Source organism: Odocoileus virginianus, chromosome 31 (assembly GCF_023699985.2).
Source record: "Odocoileus virginianus isolate 20LAN1187 ecotype Illinois chromosome 31, Ovbor_1.2, whole genome shotgun sequence".
NCBI lineage: Eukaryota > Metazoa > Chordata > Mammalia > Artiodactyla > Cervidae > Odocoileus > Odocoileus virginianus.
Genome location: NC_069704.1, coordinates 830,692 through 855,679, shown reverse-complemented (window position 1 = coordinate 855,679; position 24,988 = coordinate 830,692). Strand labels below are relative to the sequence as shown.

The 24,988-nt window shown below is 59.7% G+C and overlaps 1 protein-coding gene across 3 annotated transcripts in view; it reads left to right on the top strand.

Moving 5' to 3' along the window:
* The first annotated feature begins 7,342 nt into the window (after window positions 1-7,342).
* PXDN (peroxidasin) overlaps window positions 7,343-24,988 on the top strand; it is a 67,444-nt gene continuing 49,798 nt past the window's right edge. For 2 of the 3 annotated variants that reach the window (XR_011484901.1, XM_020900020.2), the window contains exon 1: window positions 7,344-7,650. Coding sequence is in view for 2 of the 3 variants with exons in the window: in XM_020900020.2 (XP_020755679.2) it covers window positions 7,460-7,650 (191 nt within the window). In the remaining variant the exon portion in view is untranslated. Of the gene's footprint in view, window positions 7,651-24,988 lie in introns of all 3 variants that reach the window. The other variant, XM_070459141.1, reaches the window with a different exon arrangement.

Here is a 24,988-nt window from a genome sequence, read left to right as displayed (position 1 = left end):
ACAGAGCAATTCTCACCCAACCCAGAAAGGGCGGCTTAATTCTCAGGAGTAGAGAGGAGAAGCGATGCTAACGACAGGGAGGCATCGGGGCTTTTCCGAGGGAGCAGGCTGCCACCGCGTTTCATCCTTCTGTCTGCATCCTCCACGGCCGCTGGTAGGTTTGACATCTAGTGTCTAAAGTAGTAAAGCCAGCTCTGAATGAGGCTCGCACTCTGCTGGAGGTCAGACTTGTCAGCATCGCGGTCCCCGCTGGCTCCATCTGGGTTTGTTTTGTCGGTCTGTGTCTCCACTCTTATCTCTGGACACTTGATTCAGAGTTCTGAGTCCGCTCCTGCTGGAGGTGAGGGTTCCGGGAGCGCAGCCCTGCAGGAGCTCTGGCGCTCGCGCCCTGGCGCCAGCCTGCGCCCACAGGGCTGCGAACGGAGCACGCAGCCGCGTGGCAGCCTCTGCAGGTGGCCCCAATGGTGAAGCGCCCACCTGCCGGTGCAGGAAGGTGCCCTGGAGGAGGCATGAAACCCGCTCCAGCCTTCTTGCAGAGAATCGCACCGACAGAGAAGCCTGGAGGGCTACAGTCCATGGGGTCAGACACGACCGAGCGACCAACGCTAGCATGAGCAGACCAACGACGCTGCAGCCGCCCAGGGACAGAGGCGCTCAGGGCGAGAAAGCCCAGGACACCGGCCCCACAGATAGCTGAGCTGCACGTCAAGGGAGTGACGTCGGTGAGCTGACTCTTGCCTCTTCCCATTCATAGAAAGGGGCTAAATTCATTAACCTGAGATGTTTGGGGTTCTGTAATTAATAGTATCTTTTGATGCTCTGACCACCTGGTCTTTGTTGCAGAAGCTCCCTTAGATCCTGGCTCCTCCCTCACCTCTTCAGAGCTCTCCCTGAGAGCCATCTGAGACTCACTCCCAGCAAGTCCTCAGCAAGCCAGGCCAGCAAAGCCTCACTCTCAGCTCCCTCTGAGGTGTCCTCATTCCGGGCTCCCTGGGGACTCACCACCGGGGTGCACGGCAGCTTCAGTAGCCGGCTGTCTGCATCACTGTTTACTGATATGGCAGAAACGCTTTTTCATTCACAAGGGAAATCTCCATTTGTAAGGGGTCTCCTGTCTGAGCCAGGAGAGAAAGCTGATACCAAATCACCAGAGATTTAAGTCTGCATGACAACCGTATCTGTATCTGTTAATCATTCTGAGTCCCCTTCCTACAACTGGCTTCTAAACACTCTTTCTCAGGCTTAACTGAAGATGGTGAAAGTGTTCGTCGCTGAGCCGTGTTTGACTCTGCGACCACATGGCCTGTAGCCCACCAGGCTCCTCTGTCTGTGGGGATCCTCCAGGCTAGAATACTGGAGTGGGTTGTCATGCCCTCCTCCAAGGCCTTCCCCACCCACGGCCTGAAGCCGGGTCTGCACTGCAGGTGGGTCCTCTGCCGTCTGAGCCAGCCGGGGAAGCCCAGCTGAAGACGGTGCTTAGACCTGAGGCCCAGGCTCTTCGTCAAGGTGCTCCCCACCTGGGCGCCTGCCCTATGGACAGGGCAAACTTTCGATTTCCTCTTGCCAATCAGTCATCTTACAAGGGGCCCCCAGCTGACAGCCCAGGAGTGAAAATGGTCAGGACCCTGTGGGGCCCTCTCGGGTTCGAAACGTTTTCTGCGCCCCCCGTTTCTCGCTGGAAAAAGGCTCCAGCCTCCCAGCCCTTCTCTTTGCTCCCAAGAGCAGATTCCAGCAGTACCCAATCAGGGAAGGGAGGGGCGGCCGGGAAGCAAAGCTGCAGCCTTTGGGGGGCGGAGTCCTGTCCCCCGAGGACTCACAGCGCTGGACACGCGGCACTGCTGCAGGGACCGAGGTCCCTGCCCCGGAGGACGGACTGCAGGCTGAGCCCAGGGGCCCGGGCACTGCCCTGATCTCCCAGAAGGAAGGCACACACCCTGCAACTTCCTGCTCATACAACTGCCCCCTGAAGCCTATTGGGGAGTCTGGATTTCCTGAGAAGAGCCGCCTGCTCCTCCGGCTCAGCCCCGCGGTAAACCCTCCTCTGCTCCAGGCTCAGACGTTCCGGCTGGCCCGGTCTCACATCGGGCGCAGGGCCTTCAGCAGGAGGGCGGAAGGAGGTCAGGAGCAGGCCCCGGCTTGGGAGGGGAGCCCAGGAAAGCAGTGTTGAAGGGACACCAGGGAAGCTCTGACTCCTTGGAAAAGACCTTGATGCTGGGAAAGATTGAAGGCAGGAGCAGAAAGGGACGACAAAGGATGAGACGGTTGGATGGCATCACCAACTCAATGGACATGAGTTTGAGTAAACTCCAGGAGGTGGTAATGGACAGGGAAGCCTGGGGTGCTGCAGTTCATGGGGTCGCAAAGAGTCAGACACGACTGAGAGACTGAACTGAACTGACTGAGGGAAGTTCTAGTCTCAGCCCGGCTCCTCACAGCAGACGCTGACCCTGCGGAGCTCTGCTAAGATTTTCTCAAGACCCGAAGGCCGGCTGACGCGGGGAACGCTGGCTGACACCCTGCTCAGGGCTCTGTGGGCGTCTGGATCTGGGCCCCCCAGACACCAACGGCAACGCAGGAACTCTCCCACCACCCCTGCCCTGCGCCCACACATGACATTCCTTCTGGAACACCTCGGAGCCACGCGGGCCCAGCTCCTAAGGGGCGGCCATAGCCCCATGGCCGAGTCCACTGCGGCTGTGTCGATTTCAGCCTAAAACGACTCTAAGCAGGTGTATTTAGTCATCTGCTCTGATTCAACGGATGTGAGTTTGAGCAGACTCCGGGAGACGGTGGAGGACAGGGAAGCCTGGCGTGCTGCAGTCTGTGGGGTTGGACACAACTTAATGACTAAATAACAACTCCTTTTCTTTTAAAATGTAAGAAAAGAGGCTCTAGCTGACATAAGGACAGCAGCTTTTCGACAAGTGGATGCAGGAAAGGAAGCCGTGTGGGTTACACTGAACATGGGCACTTGTCAACTGGGAGGGCTGTAACTGGGGACAAGCTGACCTCAGGCCCATTTTGCTGAGAAGCAGTCTTCTAGTTCAGGACAATAAAAGGACTCATGTGCACAGGGCTTTGCACGCGTTCCTGGGGTGGGGTATCAGATGGCCCTGGAGCGGGGTCGGGGGCCCAGCGTGGCCGACATCCTTGTCTGGGGTGAGACCCAGAGCACAGGCGTGCAGGTCCACGTGTCTGCCTGTGCCCGCCGGTCCTCCACAGACAGCCCTGCACTCTGGAGTCTCAGGCTTATTTGCAGAAGTTTCTGGAGCGCAGAGCCCTGCCTGCGCCAGGGAGGGAGCCACACCTAAGCCGGCACAACCCTGCCCCCTTCATCCCCGCAGGGAGCTCCCTGTGAACCAGACCCTGGTCTGGGTCCTTCCCTTCCGTCAGCAGGGGCAGACTGGGGGGGGCGGGGCATGAGGACAGGGCCCCGGGCTCACCACCACTCTGCCTGGCTGTCTGTCCAGCACCCACTCCTGCCCAGAACTCAGGACGTGCCCTGCTCTGGAAACAGGCCCGCTGCAGACGTGGCCAGCGTCAGGGGAGGGTATCCCAGGCCCTAAGCCTGGGTGTCCCCGTGAGGACAGGGAAACGAGGATGAGGCCAGACCTGGAGAAGCCCTCCTGGAGACGGGCCATGGACGGCTAGCGTGTGCGGCCCAGCACCAGGGACTGCAGAGAGGCGGGAAGGAGCGAACCTTGACCTCTGGCCTTCAGGACTGTTGGGTCAGCCTTCTGCTAGCCACCATGACGCCCTGGAGCACCTCCCTGGAGCACCTATCAGGAGCACCTCCCTGGAGCACCTCCGCTGGAGCGCCTCTCAGGAGCACCTCCCTGGAGCACCTCTCAGGAGCACCTCCCTGGAGCACCTCCCCTGGAGCACCTCCCTGGAGCACCTCTCAGGAGCACCTCCCTGGAGCACCTCCCCAGGAGCACCTCCCTGGAGCACCTCCCTGGAGCACCTCTCAGGAGCACCTCCCTGGAGCACCTCCCTGGAGCACCTCTCAGGAGCACCTCCCTGGAGCACCTCCACTCCCTCCCCACTGGCTGCCAGCAAGTGGGTGGACGCAGGGCAGGAAGATGCCTGCGAGGCCCAGGGTGGGGGGCGGTCTCAGGCACAGCCAGGTTTTCCAGGGCTGACTCACCGTCTGGGAATGGCCCCCCGGCCTCCAGACCCGGGAAGCCTCCCCGCCAGGAGGACACTCGTCCCCGGGCGGGGGGGTTCCCCACACCTCTTGCCGGGTCCTCAGCACTGCCTGTGAGAGTGAGACAGCCTCCTCTCGTGACAGGCGAGAGCCCAGGGCTCCGAGAGGGCGAGACGGGTCGCCAGAGTCACGGAGCTGGGAGGCCGCCGCCCAGCCTGTCTTGTTCCAAACCACACGCTCCCTTCCTCACAGACTCCTGAAGAGTGATGGGCAGACAGAAGGCAGGCTAGCCCTGGAAGTAGCAGGAATTCTGGGCCGTCCCTGGGGGCCCCTTGGGCATTTGGTGTCTCCTCAGCACAGCCTGACGCAGGAGGGCCTCGGGGCGGGGGTGGGGGTTGAGCAGGGAGAAACTGGCCGTCAGTCACTTCTGCCAGCTCAGGGCCATGGCTGCGGGGGCATCTGGAGGGTGGACGTCCCCAGGAGTGTGGGCCCCGTGGCCCTAGCAAGTCTCCAGAGAAGGCCAGTGGGCACCAGCAGGGCACAGGCCAGGCCCAGTGACCTGCAGGAGGGGGCCCCCACCACCAGCCAGCTCAGGAGGTGAGGTTCCGGGTCAGGGCCTGGTGGGGGTGATGCCGAGTCAGCATCCCATCCCCTCCCTTCCCGTCATGAGCGATGGGGCCTGGACAAGCTACTACGCTCTTCACAGAGCATCGGGTTTGCATTTGCAAACTAGGGATACTCACATCCCTTTGGGATGTCACCGAGCTTAGATACTAGAGTATGTGGACAGCAGTCACGTGCAGGCCCAGCCTGAGCCGGTGCGCAGACAGCGGGCGGGTGGGCATCCCATCCTCACAGCCGCGTGATACACTGCAGCGCTCGGGGTGCTGCTCGCAGAGCACTGAGCATTCCTCGGGGACCCCGGTCTCTCTGAGTGCACGTCCAAGCAAGCGGCACAGTCACGCCAGGAAGGAATGCTTACGTAGGACAGATGACAGGATCGGAGGCAGATAAGGAGGTTGGGAAGTGGTCAGCGGAGAGAAATACAAACAGTCACGTGGGCCTGGGCAACAGAAAACCTGGGAGGCTTTGATGGCCGTAGTGAACCAGGAGAACGTCAAGATCCTGGAGGTGTGAGGCCTCCCTGGGCCTCTAGAGGGCGGACGTGGGACACACGGCCCAGGAGGTGCAGAAGCAGAGACAGCCCAGTAGGTAAGTAAGTGTCCCTGCTGAACCGAGAGGAGGGGAGCCTGGGAGGCTGGGAGGACAGGGGGAGGACGGGGGAGGGTAGAGTTCACAGAACCCCTCCTGCAGTGTGGGCACTGCTGGAGCACGTTTCAGAGGCTGGCCAGGAGGCTGGAAATTCACGGGGCAGCAGATGCTGAGGCCGTGAGGCAGAATCTCTTCTCCAGGAAACCTCAGCGGTTTCTACTCTAAAGACCTTCAACTGAGTGGACGAGTCTCCCCCACATTACCGAGGGAGCTCCTCTTTGCCCAGGCTCACCATTGTCAATCTCATCTACAAAACACCTTTAGCACAACACTTGGACTCATGTTTGATCAAACCACCAGGGTCGATAGCCCAGCCTGATGGACACATGTGAGCCACAGCTGGTGCTGAACCGGACGGAGAGGCGGAGGACGAGTGCTGCAGCAGATGCCTGCTCCCGGGGTGGTTGGAAAGCGGCCTTTATCCGCTGAAACTGAAGGGGCCCGGAGACTTTTGTCTTGGGGAGGGGTGGCAGGGTCAAAGCAGCAGCACATTCTCTGCCCACTGCAGGGAAGGGGCCGGCAGGCCCAGGCGGGGTCCTAGTGGGGGTCCAGGGTGAGGGGCCGGGCCGGGACTGCTGGTGGTTATGGTGGGGAGGACGGAAGAGCAGAAACTGACAGAGACACAAGGAACAACTGGAATCGACAGGGATTTTCAACTCACATGGGTGGGTGAGGACCTCAGGGGCGACTGCTGGGCTGGAGGGTCTGCTGAAACACTTTAGAGGATCTCATCAGAGATTCAGAAGAAAACAGGGACAGTGAGGTTTGGGGTTTCTGACCTAAGTTTGAAATTCATGCGGGGCAATTAGACAGCGTTTGGGAAGGAGTGTGAAGCCCCTGGGGACTCGTGACTGTGAGAACGCAGGCTGCCTGGCTGACGTGTCTGGGCCCCTGGAGACTGGAAAGGCCGCTCCCAGTGGTTCTAGGAGCGCCAGCTTCCGGGGGGCCGGGGCCAGCCCCCAGCTCAGCTCCCCCACAGCCAGGCCCTGGGGACCACGGAGGGGTGGCAGTCTGCTGACACAGGCAAGCGCCCGCTGCCCCAGCCCCAGCAGCCTGGGGAGGCCACTTCTCTGCCGGCGGTCAGACCGGCCACGAGACAGTGGGGGTCGGAACAGACCCAGGCTCCTCCCCAACGCTGGGACGTGGTGACCGCGCAGCTTTGAACTGGACCTCCTCAGCTGTGACTGGACCCTCAGGAGTCAGGTGTTAGAAAAGAGCGGCCCGGCCCAGGGCACCCACCGTGTCTTCTGGGGGCTCCAGCAGGGCCCCCTGGGGAAGCCCAGTGGGTTCTTCCAGCCGTGGCCACAAGGGAGGAAAGGAAAGCACACGAGCGTCCACCTGGGCCAGCCCTGCACACAGACCTCTAGCCAAACGTCCAGGCTTCTCACCGTGCCCTGGGGTCCGCAGAGCGCAGGGCAGGGCTGGGGCTGGCGCAGGGGGCGACAGGCGAGGAGGTGCGGGCGCTTAACAGGCCTCGTGGGCCCGGGCAGGGAGCCCGACCCCTGGCTCTGATCCTGCAGCGACTTGTCTGGGGGCAGGTCTCCCAGAGACGGCCAGACAGAAACAGAGAGACGGAGAGAGACGAGGTGGAGGCAGGGGGCGAGAGAAAGGCAGAGAGGGGAGAGAGAGAGAAAGAGCTTGGAATCCTGCCTGGAACTTGCGAAGTCTTCTAAGAGTGTTTTCTGAAACAACAAAAGCTCCTATTGCACACGTGTGGCAACGGCCGCTAGGCGAGGCCCCAGACCGTGAGCGCGGACCTGGGACTGGACCCCGGGGGCCCAACCTGTCCTCCGCAGCTGGGACGGCCCCGCCGCCGCGCTCCGGGCCGGAGGTCCTCGCCCCGCCCCGGCCCTCGGGGAGGTGGGGGCGGGAAGGGCGGAGCCGCGCGCATGTGCACAGCTGGCGCCCCCCGCCCCCGGCGCACAGCTGGGACTTGGGCCGCGCCTGGGCGGCGGGCCGGCGCAGTCCGGAGCCGGCGGTGGACGCGCCGGGCCCCTCGCTGTCGGTCCGCGCGCCCGAGCGCCCCGCGCGCCGTGGGTCATGGCCGTGCGCGCCGCGCGCCCCTGCCTGCTGGCGCTCGTGCTGTGCTGGTGCTGGGGGGCGCTGGCCGAGGTCGCCCCCAGGCCGACCAACGGGTGTCCGAGCCGCTGCCTGTGCTTCCGCACCACGGTGCGCTGCATGCATCTGCTGCTGGAGGCCGTGCCCGCCGTGGCGCCGCAGACCTCCATCCTGTGAGTGCGGCGGGGCGCGGGGCGCCGGGGGCAGGGCCCCGGGAACCTGGGCGCGCCAGGCGGCCGGGGACCGGGTCGTGCGGCGGGGCGCGGGGCGCCGGGGGCAGGGCTCCGGGAATCTGGGCGCGCCGGGCGGCCGGGGATCGTGCGGCGGGGCCTTTGTCCTCCGTGGCCGGACGGGGGGCGGACCTGAGCGCAGCGCGCGCCGCCTCCGGAGCCGCCTTTGTTTGGAACTCGGAGTCCCCGCGGGCCGGGGGAGTTGTCGGGGCCGCCGGGGAAAGCCCCCCGCCCCGCCGGCCCTGCTGCTCGCCCGCTCCTCCACCGCCCCGCTCAGGCCCCGGCCTCCCAGAGCCCGGCGCCCCCCTCTCCCGCGTTCCTTTCCCCTCCCCCTCTCCTCCGACTCGGCGCTTCCTCCTCCTGCCCGGGGCGCTGTACCCCCGTCCGGGGTCCGGGGGGCCCTCCTGGCGCCCCCTCTCTGACCCGCGTCCGGCGGGGCGCGGAGAGCCTCCCGCCCGGCCCCGGGTGGACGCACGGCTCTCTCGGGCTCCCCTGCGCCGCGTTCCGGGAGGGGCCGCGCTCCGAGTGCGGGAAGGCGCGGGCGGAGCCGGGTTCCTAGCGGGTGTGCGCTCGGGGCCCGTCCCCGCCCTCGTCTCCAGCTGCTGCGCCGCTGCCGGGCCATGGGGACCCGGCGCTCCAGTTGGCACCGCACACCGCGCGCCCACCCCCGCGCTCCCCTGGGGATCCCGCCAGCGATGCAGCTGAGTCGCCGGAGGCCTGTTCGGATGCACCCCTGATTAGAAAGTTTCAAACTCGGAAAAGGCAGTCCGCGATCCAGGCGCCGACTGCGCTCGGCGGCCCACAGCCGCCCTTCTGGATGCCAAAAATAGTTTCCACTCTTCTCTGAGCCCGAGTGCTTCTGGCACTGCCGAAGCGCCTGCAAAAGTTGTAAAGTTTGGGGTGAGCTATTCAGGAAGTGGGCGGTCAATGTTCTTTTAAAACCAAGTAGGCGGACTCTCCTAGTGGTCGCCCGCCTGCCGGCCCTTCCTCGGGGTCCGCGGTAGGACTCACCCCCGGCCTGGAAGCCCTTTCCCCGGCTGCTCCCCCGGCCGCCCTCCGAGGACCGGGCCGGCGCACAGCAGGCGTCGCCACAGGCCGACTGAGGGGTTTCTGGAGGCTGTGATTTAACTCTTCGGTGAGTCAGTGGGGAAAACGCGGACCCTGAAGCCGTTTTTCACGTGTCGCCAGAATCAAATGCATGTACTGTGCTTTGCCCTCACGTCTTAATTGCTTTTTAAAAAGGACAGTATTTTAAAATATGACTCTGGTAGAGCCAAAATGGTCTCACCAGCCTCCTGCAGGCGGTGAGATTCTCCACAGAACCTCCCGGAGTTTCATAAAACAGCTGAGGGTGGGCAGGATGGGGAACATAATGGGTGACCCTGGCGAGAATTCCAGAAATGCTGCTTTTCCATATGCTCTCAGAGATGCCGGGAAACGACCTCACGTGGTCCCGTGGGTTCTGTGAGGAGGCGGGGTTGCCGAGTTGACCAGGTCCTTGAGAACCACGAAGGTTGTCACTGGTGTGAAAGTGACGCCACTCAGTCATGTCCCACTCTCTGCCACCCCACGGACCGTAGCCCCCCAGGCTCTTCCGTCCATGCAGTTTTCCAGGCAAGAGTACTGGAGTGGGTTGTCAGTTTTTTCCATCTTCCTGACACAGGGATTGAACCCTGGTCTCCTGCATTACAGGCAGATGCTTTACTGTCTGAGCCACCAGGAAATCCTAAATTGGGCTTCCCTTGCGGCTCAGCTGGTAAAGAATTTATCCACAATGTGGGAGACCCAGGTTTTATCCCTGGGTTGGGAAGACACTCTGGAGAAGGGAAAGGCTGCCCACTCCAGTATTCTTGGGCTTCCCTTGTAGCTCAGCTGGTAAAGAATCCGCCTGCAGTGTGGGAGACCTGGGTTTTATCTCTGGGTCGGGAAGATCCCCTGGAGAAGGGAAAGGCTGCCCACTCCAGTATTTGGCCTGGAGAACTGTGGTGTGAACACACACCTGTCTTACAGCTGTGTAGACGCAGGCACCTGGGGCGGAGGCCCCCATCGGCGCCAGTGTGGACCCAGGACGGGCAGAACTGAGTCCTCCGTGAGGGGCTCTGCTGGGCGTCCGGGACTGGGGGTCCAGAGGGAGACAGTGGTGGTGGGTGGGGCCTCATGGAGGAGCCGGTCCGGCGGGAAGGCCCGCTGGGGAGGGGTGTTGCTCTGGGCTCTGGGGTCCGGTCTGGAGACTTCTTGGGGGCTGCTCGTCGGGACGTGGTCCCCGGCTCTGCCAGTGCCGAGCCAGTCCGTGTTCACTCGAGCTCCTCTCCCAGAGCTCTGCGCTCCTGCAGCTGCTGTTATTCCGCATCCAAAGTGTGACCTGGGAGCAATCAGGGACCGGAAGAATGTGAGGGTAAGGGGACACTTTGCCCCGGAGTCCATTGGCCGGTCCAGGCATCGCTTATCCCTTTGCTTTCAGGACTCTCCCCTCCCCCCCTCCCCTCGGCCCCCCAGAAAGACTGAATGGGAATCACCAGGAGCATCAGACTTGTCCCTCACCGTGGCGTCTCAGGGGTGTGCTCATGTGGGGCCCGAGAGAGGATCGTTCTGCTTTGTGGTTGGGGCTTGGAAATCCTGGTCTGAGAGCAGGCCCTGGTCCAAAGCATGTGATTCTAGTTTGACCCGGAACCGTAGAAACGGGGTCCTGGCCACTCTGCCGGCTGGGGTCCCTGCGATCTGGCGCTGCAGTGTTTCAGAGCCCTTCAGCATGGGGTGTCGTATGCTCAGCTCAACTGTTGTAGAGTTAAGTGTTTAACTTGAGTATTTCACTCTGCTCGGCACGGCAGTAGAAGTTCATCATGGTGAGGATTAAACAGCTGGTGATAAAACGCGTGGGGGCATCCTTACTCTGCCCGCTTTATCCTCCCCTTGGCCTGGGCCTTTGGGGATGTCTCCTTCTATACTTGCTGCCTCACAAGTCACCCTCTGCCCCTCACCCCCATTCTGATCTTTCCTTGTCGCCTCGTCTGTGAGGTCGTGGGAATCACCCCCATCCCTCAGTCCAGGCCGCTCTAAAGCCACCATCCACGTGACAGGAAGCCCTGGTGTTGGAGGGGGCCTGGGGACGTGGGCTGGGCGGCCCAGGGCAGTGCGGCCTGACCCACAGCAGGCAGGGGGCTGGTGAGAGTGCTTCCCTGGGGTCAGGCCGCTGGCCAAACAGCTTCTGATGGCCTCTGTGTCTGGGCCCGAGCCGCGTTCCAGCCCCCACCTCGTGGGATCCTTGGTCCATGGGGGCACCAGGGAGGGAGGCCCCGTGGGCCTGTGATGAGGGTGACCGCTCAGGTGTGCCTGGCCAGGGGGACGGCAGGGGGCCGGCCCTGGATGCCGTCACCTCTGCTGGCCTGAGCCGGGGGCAGCCACGGTCTGCGCCTTCTCCACACTCGGAGAAGGTCCTGGTGTGGCCCCCGGCGTGGACGGGGCCCCTGCCTTCCTGTTGGTCCTGCACTGGACCTGGCTGATGGGAGAACCCAGCTTCTCACGAGCTCCCCTGTGCAGGGCGCTGAGGTCTCTGCCAACAGGTGGCGGGCGGGAGGGAGGAAGGGGTGGTCCCGTGGGGGTCCCGTCAGGTCAGGAGGGGCTGGGGGCCTCCAGCAGGAAACTGCTCACCTGCCCTGTCTCCTGGTCTCCTGTCTTCCTGGGGCTCGGGGAGTTCCCTCTCTGTCGGCTGACCTGGGGATGCACTTGGCCCCGGGCTGGGCTAGCCTCTCCTCCCTGGGCGGTGGGTGATGGGCCCGGTCAGCAGATGTGAGCAGCTGTGACTGGGGCCGCGGTTCCTGCAGGGCACCCGTGCCAGCCGGAACCTTGATTGCAGCCGGAGGCTCACCTGAAATGGATTTCTGCTTTAGACGGCCTGCTGGGATGAAGTCAAAAGCTTTTATTAATGCAGTTCAAATGTGTTTCAAAAGCACCGTAGGAACATGTTTTAAGTACGGGCATGCTGGTGGTTTATTTTTCCAAAATGGTGGCGGACCAAGTACCTCCTCCCACCACTAACAGCCCTGCGGTGTCCGGAACCCTCAGTTCCGCGGACATCCAGCCCGCTGTGGGCAGACAGCAGACCTCGGGCACCGAGGAAGCTTCCAGGGGGCCAGAGACACCACCGGTTGGGAGCAGGACCTGGGTCCTTGCTAAGTTGGGACGCAGCTTGACTTTGGCAGATGCACCTTGGGAAGCTGCAGCAGGCTGGCTGCAGGAAGTCCCCTCTTCGCGCCGTTAATGAGTCAGGAAATAGTTGTAAAAAGACAGCACTGCACAGGCTGCTGACCCTGCGCAGAGGCAGCTCTGGCCTCATCCAGGTTCAAGACGCCAGGACTCACGGCTCCTTCCGCCCCCTGCGCTCCTGGGCCCCCACTCCGTCCCGTGACGCGGCCTCTCTTCCTGGCGACACCCTGGCCTCCTCCCCGATGGCCTCAGTGCAGGGGACGAACCTTGCTCCCAAGCAGGGGCCTGGGGACTGTGCCAGCACATTCGTGTGTGCCCCTGGACCCCCGTGGTGGCAGGCGGGGCCCAGGAAGGCTCTGCTCTGCCCGGCAACACCAGGGCTGGGGGAGGGGGGCTCCCTGCCTGGGGAACGCGGGCCTCTTGTTCAAGAGACGGCCGGCCGCACAGAGCCTCTGCCCACACATTCCAGGTGACAAGTTCAAGTGTCAGCAGAACACACACAGGATCCCCGTCTCCGGAGCTGCTTCTCATCAAGTTGAGAAACCGGGTGAAAGTTGGAAGGCCCTCGCCCATGTGCTAATTCCCACTGGCCAGAGGGGCTCTTCCGGGCACTGCTCACAGGAAGACACTGCGGTGGACGCCGTGGTGAAGGCCCGGGGGCAGAGCTAGCGGGTCGCCCCCAGCTCGAATCGGGCCTGGTCCCCCCCCCTCCCTCCCCGTGTGCTCCTGGGGAGGCGCTGGGGCATCCAGCGCCCGACCTGTGAGGTCTCGTCCAGGTTTAAAGAGTATTTTCATCGTGACAGTTTCATATATTTCAGAGGACGCAATAAAATGCAGTTTGTTTACAAATGCAGTTCAGGGTGAATTCCATCTAAAAGCAATGGGACATCACTGAATTTGATGCTTAAGCAGTCACTCTGGACTTACCATGTGTTACTGTGTGTCTCTGCGGGCTGACTGCTCCCTGGGATCCCCCTTGGACTTGAACTGGCAACAGCATGTGTGTCACCTGTCAGTGGGTGAGAGAATGCTTTTGTGTTTAAAACAGCATCATCGCTAGCTAACTTATGGCCTTTCTAAACTCATGAGTCCAGAGCTTCATGTTTTCTTTTGTTGTTTTTCAGTCGCTCAGTCGTGTCCGACTCTTTGTGACCCCATGGACTGCAGCACACCAGGCCTCCCTGTCCATCACCAACTCCTGGAGCTTACCCAAACTTACGTCCATTGAGTCGGTGATGCCATCCAGCCATCTCATCCTCTGTTGCCCCCTTCTCCTCCTGCCCTCAATCTTTCCCAGCACCCAAGAACTTTTCATAGGAGTCAGTTCTTCGCATCAGGTGGCCAAAGTATTGGAGCTTCAGCTTCAGCATTAGTCCTTCCAATGAATATTCAGGGTTGATTTGCTTTAGGATTGATTGGTTTGATCTCTTTGCTGTTCAAGGGACTCTGAAGAGTCTTCTCCAACACCACAGTTGGAAAACAGTTCTTCAGCACTCAGCTTTCTTTATGATCCAACTCTCACATCCGTACATGACTACTGGAAAAACCATGGCTCTGACTAGACGAACCTTTGTTAAAGTGGTGTCTCTGCCTTTTAGTATTTAATTTGATTTAATTTAATATTTTCTTTATTTGGAGTTAATTTTGAAAGACAGAGATCACACTTGTCTGTCTCTTGGTCAGATGCCACCAGTCCGCACACAACACAGGGAAGCCCCGAGATGGCTCAGTCCAACAGTTACTCATGTGACTGAATCAAAACCGGCAAAACGTTTAGGTAAGAATGTGTCAGTTGTTTCAGGACTTAATTCTCGGCTCCCCTTCCTGGCTCGGACACAGGGTCAGTTAACCCCGCAGATTTGATTTGTTCCTTTATTCCAGACACTGTTGCCTTTTCCCCTTGCTTTTCAGCTCCCTCAGGGGTAGGGAGGAGGAGACGCCGACCAAAGAAGTTTCCCCGAAGATCCTGGGTGGACACTGTGCCCAGGCTCTCCTTGCCCTTGCCTGGTGTCCGTCAGACGCCTGTGCTGAGGGGGGCTTGTCCTGACCCGGTGGCCGCTGGGTGACCAGCTCCGTAAGGAGAGGGGTGGCGTCTGGATGCCTAGCCCTGGGGGAGCCAGGACCAGGTTGGGGGTGTGGGAGCTGGCTGCTGTCCCCCAGCCCGCGGAGCCTGGAGGCGCACGGGCAGTCCTCTGGCTCACTGGTCGGGCCGGCGGTGGAAGCTCAGCCGGTGACGATGGGCCGTCGTCTGACCTCCGTGTGGGTGAGTTTTCACTGGGGAAGTGAAAAGCCTCTGGGAGATCAGCCGGCAGGAGAGCTGCCGCTCATGCGGGGGTCTGCGCCTGGTGAGCCCGCGTGCCGGCGCCGTGCAGCCATCGCCACGGTCGGGATAGCGAGCCTCCGTGCCCCCCGCGGCCCCTGGCAGCTGGCCCCCCGCGTTCTGCCTCACTGGACATGCCTGCGTCTGTTCACCAGGGACTCAGGCTTTGTTTTCCTTTCCTGGAATGTCTTTGTCTGGTTTGCTTATCGCAGAGGGAGCGCGGGGCGCGGCCTCCCGTCCGGCTCTGGGGAGAGCTCCGGTGGGTGCACACGGCTTAGCGGTGCTTAAACGTCTGGTCCTGCTTCCCCGGGAAGCCCCCGGCTGCGCTCGCCGTGGCTTTGGGGGAGGGTTTTAAACTGTGACTTCAGATTCTTCAGTAAACACAGCCCTGTCTGGTCTGTCCTTTCCCCGGTGAGCCTGGGGAGCGGGGAGCTTGGCCACGTCACACAGGAAAGTTGGCCCTCGTTATCCTCTCAACACCGAGGGTCTGAAGGGATCAGGTCTCTCGTTCCCAAAGTCAGAAGTGTGTTTTTTTCCTGATCAACCTGCCTAGAGGTTCTTCAGTTTCATTGATCTTTGCCAGAACCCAGCTTTTGGATTCACTGGTTTTTCTCTTTGGATTTTCTGTTCTGTTTCACTGCCCTCTGCTGTGGCTTTATCGTCTGCACGCTCGAAGCCCAGGGTCCCTGGTGTCCGTCCTTGGAGCTCAGTGTCCTGGCGTCCGACTTCTCCCCAGACACGCGCACCTGCTCTCTTGGGCAGCGACATGGGGCAGTTCTGGGCTCGCCTCCTGTGTTCACTCCGTCGGGACCCTGTCCGTTGCTGACCGACATACGGTATCTTGAAAGTGGTTGTTTTGTGCGTTCTGTCAGCTTTTCGGCTCTTTCAGACAGTAGGTCTGGGCCCTGTTCACCCACCTTTTTCAGAACTCCCCATTCTTTTTTGTAATTTTGTAAAAACCTTCATTAAAGTAATCAGATAACGCATTCACAGGCCTGAGTCTAGAGTTTATAAAACTGAGCATCGCTCAACCCGGCCGTCCCTATCTCCCTGTGGGTGCTGTTGTGCTGAGCGGGGCCTCCAGCCGGGCGGCAGTGAGCGGGCGCAGGATCTCAGGAGATTAAAGCAATGCAACTCCTGCCTCCCTCACGTGGCCTCTGTCACTGGGACTCAGCTCCAGCCCAGGGTCCGCAGACCCCGCCAGTGGACAGTGGCTTGGGGTATCCATCCACCCATCTAGCTAGAAGGGCAGACTTGCATAGTTGTGACTCAGCAGTACCTTTCCTGTCTGGCCCTTTAAGGTAGCAGCACTCTACCAGCGACCATCCTCCCCGCATCTCTCTGGGCTGAGCGGGGGACCTGGGGTGGACGGGGTCGGGGATGCCATCCTCCCCGCATCTCTCTGGGCTGAGTGGGGGACCGGGGGTGGACCGGGGCGGGGATGCCATCCTCCCCGCATCTCTCTGGGCTGAGTGGGGGACCGGGGGTGGACCGGGGCGGGGATGCCATCCTCCCCGCATCTCTCTGGGCTGAGTGGGGGACCGGGGGTGGACCGGGCGGGATGCAGGCGATGACGGTGAGGGGCCAGGGCAGCGAGTGCTCTCGGGGCTCATCGCGGGGCCCCATGCTGCCCGGCGGGCGCTGGGTGCCCTCTGCACCTGGTGCACAAGCTCTGGGGCTGCTGCTCAAGGCCTCTGTGCCCAGGACGGGACCCAGCCTTTGGGGCACCTCCCACTTCCCTCGAGCCCGGGCTGGACGGCGGTTTCTCCTCTCGGCACTGTGCCTCACGGGGGACCCCTGGCTCCCCATTGGGGAACAGAGAGGCTGCCATTCGTGACCTCGGTCGTCTGCTCTGTCCCCCTTGGTTTAGACCCCGCTGCGGGCTGTAATGGACACCATCACGGGTTAATAGAAGTGGTGGTGGTTCAGCTGTTCAGTCCTGTCCGACTCTTTGCAACCCCACAGGTTACAGCATGCCAGGCTTCCCTGTCCTTCACCACCTTCCAGAGTTTGCTTAAATTTGTATCCACTCAGTCAGTGATGCCATCCAACCATCTCATCCTCTGTCGTCCCCTTCTCCTCCTGCTCTCAAGCTTTGCCAGCATCAGGGTCTTTTCCAGCGAGTCAGATCAGGTGGTTACAAGCGCACATCTCCTCCCTCTGACAGGGGTTTTGTCCATCTCTGAGATGCCCCATGTAATCATGGTGGCAGGCGGTGAGCAGCCTCAGCGCTGTGACCTGTAGATCACGGCTGGGTTGGAAGCCAAGTGCTCAACCCAGCGCTTCCTCCCGGATGAGACAGCGGGTTGGTGTGGGTCCTGAGCAGTTCCAGGAGCGACGGGAGAGGCGGTGAGGGGCTGATGGGTGCACACGGGGGCTACCCCAAGCTCAGGCTGGATCCTCCACGTCTGGGCTCCAGGAGTCAGCCGCGTTTCTGAGGTTCTTGCCCAGGATGTCAGCGGCATCTCCCACCACCAGGCGCCAATCTGACAGTGCCCATGGTGCGCCCTGCCCTCTGCCCGGAGGCCCCCCCTCCTCCACAGCCGTGTGTGAGCAGTCGGGGTCCTTGGAAACTTGCTGGCCGCCTTCTCAGTCCCCGCAGCTGCCCTCCTTGCTGGTGGAAGTTGGCCGGAGGCACAGTGGTTTCCAGCCGCATTGGGGGTACCCTGTCTCCCCAGGAGGCGACAGCGAGAGTTGTGAAAGCTGCCCTCACCCATCCTGTTTACTTTTCCTAGGTGCTTTTAAATATTTTTATGTAAGCTGTACATGTTCATAGTAGAAAAATGTGAACATACAGACAGAAACACCAAAATAAGTGACTCACATTTCTATTACTGGAGCGACGCATTAGCCCGTTGGGCTCCCTTCAGATACACAAGCAGTCGTGTGAGTGTACACAGACAGGAAGTCACGGGGGTGGCTGTGCGTCCGTCCGCCAGCTGTGTTCTGTGGATCATCTGTCGTCTGTGCATCTATGGACCTGTCTGTCTGTCTCCATACTGCCTGTCTCTCCATCTGCGTATCAGCCTCTGCGTCTGCTCACCTGCCTGCTCTTCTCTTTGCCGACATCAGATGGGGATCTGTGTCCCGCTCTCCACGCCCACTGCATGTGGTGGCCCTGTGTCCCCAGTAATTAGAGGTCTGCACTGTCCTTGTTAATGGCCATGCAGTATTTATTTTTTGGAATTGCCAACTTTATTGAATCAAATTCCTTCTGTGGGTCATTTCTTTGTTTCCACCCTTCTGCTGCTGCACTCCTGCCTCAGAAGGTCTCTGTGCCTCGTGGGTTATCACTACGCTGACTTCCGGGCACGGGTGTAATCTGCTGACTTCCGGGCACGTGCGTAATCTGCTGACTTCCAGGCACGTGTGTAATCTGCTGACGTGGGGCATGTGCGTAATCTGCTGACTTTGGGGCACGTGCGTAACCTGCTGACTTCCGGGCATGTGCCTAATCTGCTGACTTCCGGGCATGTGTATAATCTGATGACTTCAGGGCACGTGTGTAATCTGCTGATTTTGGAGCACGTGTGTAATCTGCTGACTTTGGGGCACATGTGTGATCTGATGACTTCCGAGCAGGTGCGTAATCTGCTGACTTCGGGCATGTGTGTAATCTGATGACTTCTGGGCACGTGTGTAATCTGCTGACTTCAGGCACGTGTGTAATCTGCTGACTTCAGGCACATGTGTAACCTGCTGACTTCGGGGCACATGTGTAATCTGCTGACTTCAGGCACGTGCGTAATCTGATGACTTCTGGGCACGTGTGTAATCTGATGACTTCCGAGCAGGTGCGTAATCTGATGACTTCGGGCATGTGTGTAATCTGATGACTTCTGGGCACGTGTGTAATCTGCTGACTTCAGGCACGTGTGTAATCTGCTGACTTCAGGCACATGTGTAACCTGCTGACTTCGGGGCACGTGTGTAATCTGCTGACTTCAGGCACGTGCGTAATCTGATGACTTCTGGGCACGTGTGTAATCTGATGACTTCCGGGCATGTGCATAATCTGATGACTTCCGGGCACGGGTGTAATCTGATGACTTCTGGGCACGTGTGTAATCTGCTGACTTCAGGCACGTGTGTAATCTGCTGACTTCAGGCACGTGTGTAACCTGCTGACTTCGGGGCACGTGTGTAATCTGCTGACTTCAGGCACGTGCGTAATCTGATGACTTCCGGGCACGTGTGTAATCTGATGACTTCCGGGCATGTGCGTAATCTGATGACTTCGGGCATGTGTGTAATCTGATGACTTCGGGGCACGTGTGTAACCTGCTGACTTCCAGGCACGTGTGTAATCTGCTGACTTTGGGGCACGTGTGTAATCTGCTGACTTCAGGCACGTGTGTAATCTGCTGATTTCCGGGCACGTGTGTAATCTGCTGACTTCAGGCACGTGTGTAACCTGCTGACTTTGGGGCACGTGTGTAACCTGCTGACTTCGGGGCACGTGTGTAACCTGCTGACTTTGGGGCACGTGTGTAATCTGCTGACTTCGGGGCACGTGTGTAACCTGCTGACTTCCAGGCACGTGTGTAATCTGCTGACTTTGGGGCACGTGTGTAATCTGCTGACTTCAGGCACGTGTGTAATCTGCTGATTTCCGGGCATGTGTGTAATCTGCTGACTTCAGGCACGTGTGTAACCTGCTGACTTTAGGGCACGTGTGTAATCTGCTGACTTCGGGCACGTGTGTAACCTGCTGACTTCAGGGCACGTGTGTAACCTGCTGACTTCCAGGCACGTGTGTAATCTGCTGACTTTGGGGCACGTGTGTAATCTGCTGACTTCAGGCACGTGTGTAATCTGCTGATTTCCGGGCATGTGTGTAATCTGCTGATTTCAGGCACGTGTGTAACCTGCTGACTTTAGGGCACGTGTGTAATCTGCTGACTTCGGGCACGTGTGTAACCTGCTGACTTCGGGGCACATGTGTAACCTGCTGACTTCCAGGCACGTGTGTAATCTGCTGACTTTGGGGCACGTGTGTAATCTGCTGACTTCAGGCACGTGTGTAATCTGCTGATTTCCGGGCATGTGTGTAATCTGCTGATTTCAGGCACGTGTGTAACCTGCTGACTTTAGGGCACGTGTGTAATCTGCTGACTTCGGGCACGTGTGTAACCTGCTGACTTCGGGGCACGTGTGTAACCTGCTGACTTCCAGGCACGTGTGTAATCTGCTGACTTTGGGGCACGTGTGTAATCTGCTGACTTCAGGCACGTGTGTAATCTGCTGATTTCCGGGCATGTGTGTAATCTGCTGACTTCAGGCACGTGTGTAATCTGATGACTTCTGAGCAGGTGCGTAATCTGCTGACTTCAGGCACGTGTGTAACCTGTTGATTTCAGGCACGTGTGTAACCTGCTGACTTTAGGGCATGTGTGTAATCTGCTGACTTCAGGCACGTGTGTAATCTGATGACTTCCGAGCAGGTGCGTAATCTGCTGATTTCAGGCACGTGTGTAACCTGCTGATTTCAGGCACGTGTGTAACCTGCTGACTTCAGGCACGTGTGTAGTCTGCTGACTTCGGGCACGTGTGTAATCTGCTGACTTCGGGCACGTGTGTAATCTGCTGATTTCCGGGCATGTGTGTAATCTGCTGACTTCAGGCACGTGTGTAATCTGCTGACTTCGGTGCACGTGTGTAGTCTGCTGACTTCGGGGCACGTGTGTAACCTGCTGACTTCAGGCACATGTGTAATCTGCAGGCCTCGGGGGTCATCTCCCTGCTGCCTTTGGGGCACGTGTGTAGCCTGCTCGGTCTGCGTCAGGGGCAGGTCTGCGTGGTGGGGGCTCCTGCTCCAGCTCCCCCCTGGACACAGTCCATGTTTCTGCGAGGACAGGTGTCCCCTCGTTTGCGCCACGGCTCATCTCCCGCTGAACCAACGAGTTTACGTCAGGCCGCGCACGTGTCTGTGGGGGGAGGCGGTTCCTGTGGCACCTGGCGGGGAGCGTGGTCTCCAGGGTGCCTCCCACACTGACCTTGGGGACGCGGTGCGTGCACGTGTGTCTCCTCGCTTGTAGCCCTGCTTTGACGACCGTCACTGGTTCTCTCTGCGGAGGCTTTGGTCTCAGCACATCCCGAAAGCCGCACCCTTCCCTGGGCTCCCTGTCTCATGGTGGGTCTCGGCTGCCCCTGGCTGTGGCCCATCTCCTATGGGCTCTGAGGTTTCTGGCCCGAGGTAGGGCATTACTGCTTGGCTGTTGGTCACCTCAGGGCCCTGAGAATGCGGAGGGAGGAGCTGGGAGTGTTTAAGGTTGAAACACTCGTCCTTCTTGGAATTGTGAGAATTAGCTACCGGGAAACCTTGCTCTGGCAGATGCAGGATCAGGGTCCAGCCAGGCCCTGGTCACAGCGTAGTCACCACTGGATCCGTGGTTTTGTGAGCTTCCTTTTACAGATGCCTGTTCAGCATCTGTTGACTCATTAGCAGGGATGGGCCTCAGGGCTTGTGCCTGGAGGAGGCTCATCCCCCACATGGTGTTTCTCCGTGACTGGACGTCCGTCAGCAATACAGGGGAGGTTTTAAACAGCAGAGTCACCAACAAAGGGTACAAAAATGCAAGCAGCGGGGCACCAAATAGACCCTGAAAAGGACACTAGCTCACATGTCTCATCTCTGAGCTCCCTGACCACAGACATACCATGAGGACCGGGGGGCGCGCAGGTGGACCTCAGCACATGGGGGCCCTCTCAAGGCAGCAGTCGGGACAACGGGCACACGCGGTCCTTTGCGCCCCAGGTGGAGGCACTGTGACCTCAAGGCCCGGGGACATGCTGCCCGCCTGGCAGACCCCCCTCGCGCCTCCTGGGGGTCAGGGTGTCATGGCTTACGTGGTGGTTAGGAGCAGCCAGTACAGCAGGACTCCTGCAGTCTCTGCCTGACACTCTCAGGGGAGAAAGTATCTCGCCATTGATGTTCCATCAAGTTCAGAGTCGCTAAATTTAATTCTTCTCTGAGACATGCCAGGGGAACCCGTAGGGGTGGAGGTATTGCAGGCCAGGTGCCGGGCATGGGGACACGGCTGCCTTTGGTTTGGTCTCCTGGGCAGGGAGGGGAGCTAGAAGAGCCACGGTTTTAATGACGGAGGTCGAGTTTGGGGGGACGAGCCCACGCCGGGGGGCAGGGACAGCTGGGCTAGCATGGCAGCCTTGCAGGATGTGGCCTGGGGCGTGGCCCGTGGGGGCGTGGCCTGCATGGGGTGCGGCCTGGGGTGTGGCCTGTGGGCGCATGGTATGCGGGGCATGGCCTGCACGGGCGAGGGGGGTGCGGCCTGGGGCGTGGTCTGCGGGCGTGGTGTGTGTGGTCCCGTGGCCTGTGGACATGGCCCCTAGGGTGTGGCCGGACCCTGCAGGCCCTTCTCCTAGCTTTCCGCACGGGCAGTCTCCGGAAGGCAGGTCCCCACCTGCACGGAAGTACTGGGCGTGGAGAAGGGGATGCACGTGCATCTCTTGACATAGCCTGCATGGTCATGGTCGATGCTCTGCCAGGAGAGCCACTGTTCTCGTCACATCTGGCTTCATTTCCCTGCAGATGGGAAGGTGACTGTACCGGAGGAGTTCTGGAGAGGAAGTTGGGATGCTGGGGCTTGGGCAGAGCTGGCCAGTTATCGTGGGCCCTGCCTTTAATTGGAGCAGACACGTCTGATGCAGATAGGAGATGCTGCTAGGCTAGTTTTCTGTGCGTTTTACACAGGCAGCTTTCTCTAAGGGGCCAAACTCGATGTTTAAGAAGCACCTTCAGCCTCCTTGTGAGGCAGCAGCTGGAGATCCCTCTCCCAGTCCCGGGACCAGGAGGCCTTCTATGATTGTGAGTTCCTGCGCTTTCCCACTTTCCTTTTTCCATTTTGCAGAAAATGACTTTTCTGCATAGCTCTGATGTTTTTGTTGAGAAGTAAGGACATGAATGAAAATTCAGAGTTACTCTAAACAAGTGAAAGCCTGGGGTTGGTAGAGATGGGAAGATTTTGCCTCTACACTGTTTGGATTGCTATTTTCCCTTTTCTCGGGATAAAGGGAGGCCAGCACAGTCCCTGGGTGGGAGCTGTCTTTATACAGAAAGAGACAGGACTGATGGAGGAGAGTGAGCCTTCCCCCGGGGACTCGGGCTGCCTTATCTGCAGCGCTCGTGAATTTATGCTTCTCTTCCTGGTTGCCGCTTCCTTTAGGCGAAGAGCCCGGATCAGACTTGTCACTTCCTGCAGTGGACGGTATTTCTAAAAATCCAGCTGAGCAGCTCTTTAACTTTTAAAAATAGCAGTTAAAGTGGATGCAGTTAGTCACCATTGTTACTTATTCCGACATGTGGGATGTTTGTATTGGCTTGGCATCAAGTGGCCAATTGTTAATCCTGAATGTTTGTTTTCTTGTGCATGTTATTTTGTTGTGTCATTTTCTCAGGTCAGTGCCTGTGTCACCCCATCTGTCCATCCATTCATCTGTCTGCCCTTCATCCGTCCATCCGTTCATCACGTTCATCCATTCATCTGCCTTTTCATCCACCCATCCATTCATGCATCTATCCTTCCTTAACCAGCCACGCACTCATCTACCCCTCCATCCGTCCATCTGTCCTTCTGTCATCCATCCATCCATCTGCTCTTCTGTCCGTCCGTCTATTCATCTGCTCTTACATCCATCTATCCATCCGTCCATCTGCCCGTGTGTTTGTAGGTGGAGGGTGTCCTTGCTGAGCATCAGGCACGGGTGCTGAGTTGAGTGGACCCCACTGCCATGAGACACGCTCCGTGTTATAGTCAGTGCTCCTCTCATCTCAATGCAGATTTGTCCCCAGTCCTCCCCCGCCCCCCCATTCCCCCTGGCTCAGGGGTGGGATTGGAAGCCCAGCGGAAGGTTATAGAAAGGAGACAGCCAGGGAAGACATCTTAGCCCCAGCTCTCTTTCCTCCTAAGCGCGGATGCACTGACTTTAAAGTCCAACTTCCTCGTTACTTTTCTCAGCCCCAGAGAAGCTCTCTCATTTTCTGCAGTTTTTCAGAACTCTGTGCTGGTGGCCTTGCTCACCTAGGTCTGGAGAGAAGGAAACCCAACGGAAAATGATCAGAGTGATTATTTTCTTAGTTCTTTTAAGGATCCTGGTGCTGAGATAACCCAGTTCTTTGTATACAGTTGGCGCTGCATTAAAGCTTCTCGGTTTTTCACTGAGAAGGACTGTGAGACGGTGAGAAGTCTGAACATCAGTGCACTGGGATGACTAGGCCAGCATTCCTGCCAAGGAGAGGCCAGTGTGGCGGGTCAGGCTGGCATCGTGGTCCCCGTGCTGAGACTGGAGGGTCCCCTGAGACTGGAGGTCCCCGGGCTGAGACTGGAAGGTCCCCTGAGACTGGAGGTCCCCGGCTGAGACTGGAGGGTCCCCTGAGACTGGAGGTCCCCGGGCTGAGACTGGAAGTCCCCGGCTGAGACTGGAGGGTCCCGGGCTGAGACTGGAGGGTCCCCTGAGACTGGAGGTCCCCGGCTGAGACTGGAGGGGCCCCTGAGACTGGAGGGTCCCCTGAGACTGGAGGTCCCCGGGCTGAGACTGGAAGGTCCCCTGAGACTGGAGGGTCCCCGGCTGAGACTGGAGGGTCCCCTGAGACTGGAGGGTCCTGGGCTGAGACTGGAGGGTCCCCTGAGACTGGAGGTCCCCGGGCTGAGACTGGAAGGTCCCCTGAGACTGGAGGTCCCCGGGCTGAGACTGGAGGGTCCCCTGAGACTGGAGGTCCCCGGCTGAGACTGGAGGTCCCCAGGCTGAGACTGGAGGGTCCCCTGAGACTGGAGGTTCCCGGGCTGAGACTGGAAGGTCCCCTGAGACTGGAAGGTCCCCTGAGACTGGAGGGTCCCCGGCTGAGACTGGAGGGTCCCCTGAGACTGGAGGTCCCCGGGCTGAGACTGGAGGGTCCCCTGAGACTGGAGGGTCCCGGGCTGAGACTGGAGGGTCCCCTGAGACTGGAGGGTCCCGGGCTGAGACTGGAGGGTCCCCTGAGACTGGAGGGTCCTGGGCTGAGACTGGAGGGTCCCCTGAGACTGGAGGTCCCTGGGCTGAGACTGGAGGGTCCCGGGCTGAGACTGGAGGGTCCCCTGAGATTGGAGGTCCCCGGGCTGAGATTGGAGGGTCCCCTGAGACTGGAGGGTCCCCGGGCTGAGACTGGAGGGTCCTGGGCTGAGACTGGAGGGTCCCCTGAGATTGGAGGGTCCCGGGCTGAGACTGCAGGGTCCCCTGAGACTGGAGGTCCCCGGCTGAGACTGGAGGTCCCCGGGCTGAGACCGCAGACAGGTTCCGGGAGGGACCGCCTTGCCTGAGGCCGGTTCCTTTGCGTGCCCCACCCTCAGAACGCTTCCCGGTGACTCACGTCAGACCCAGCCCTTCTGAGTCCTCTTGGGTTTCCTTAGCCCCACTCTCTGTTGCCCTGTGCTGTTTCCTGACTGATGAGATGACCTCTTTGCTCCCTAAAGTGTGTGGTCATTCAGTAACTGTCTGGGGTTGCGTGTCCTGTTTTCCTGAAGACAGGAAGCCTCCTGGGTGAGATGTTCCCGAAGGCTCTGGGTGGAGGGTAACTGCTTGGTGCCAGGATTTGTTGATTCCCTGTTTGGTCCGTTTCGTCCGTGGTGTTAACTGCAACAGCAGGCGAAGGTCAGCCTGCGTGGTGGAACCAGAAATCTCCTTCCCGGGCCTGGTCTGTGCTGGGGCCCGTGACTGTCCGCTTGCCGGTCAGCCAAGTGTCGGGTGAGCGCCCAGTGGAATAAC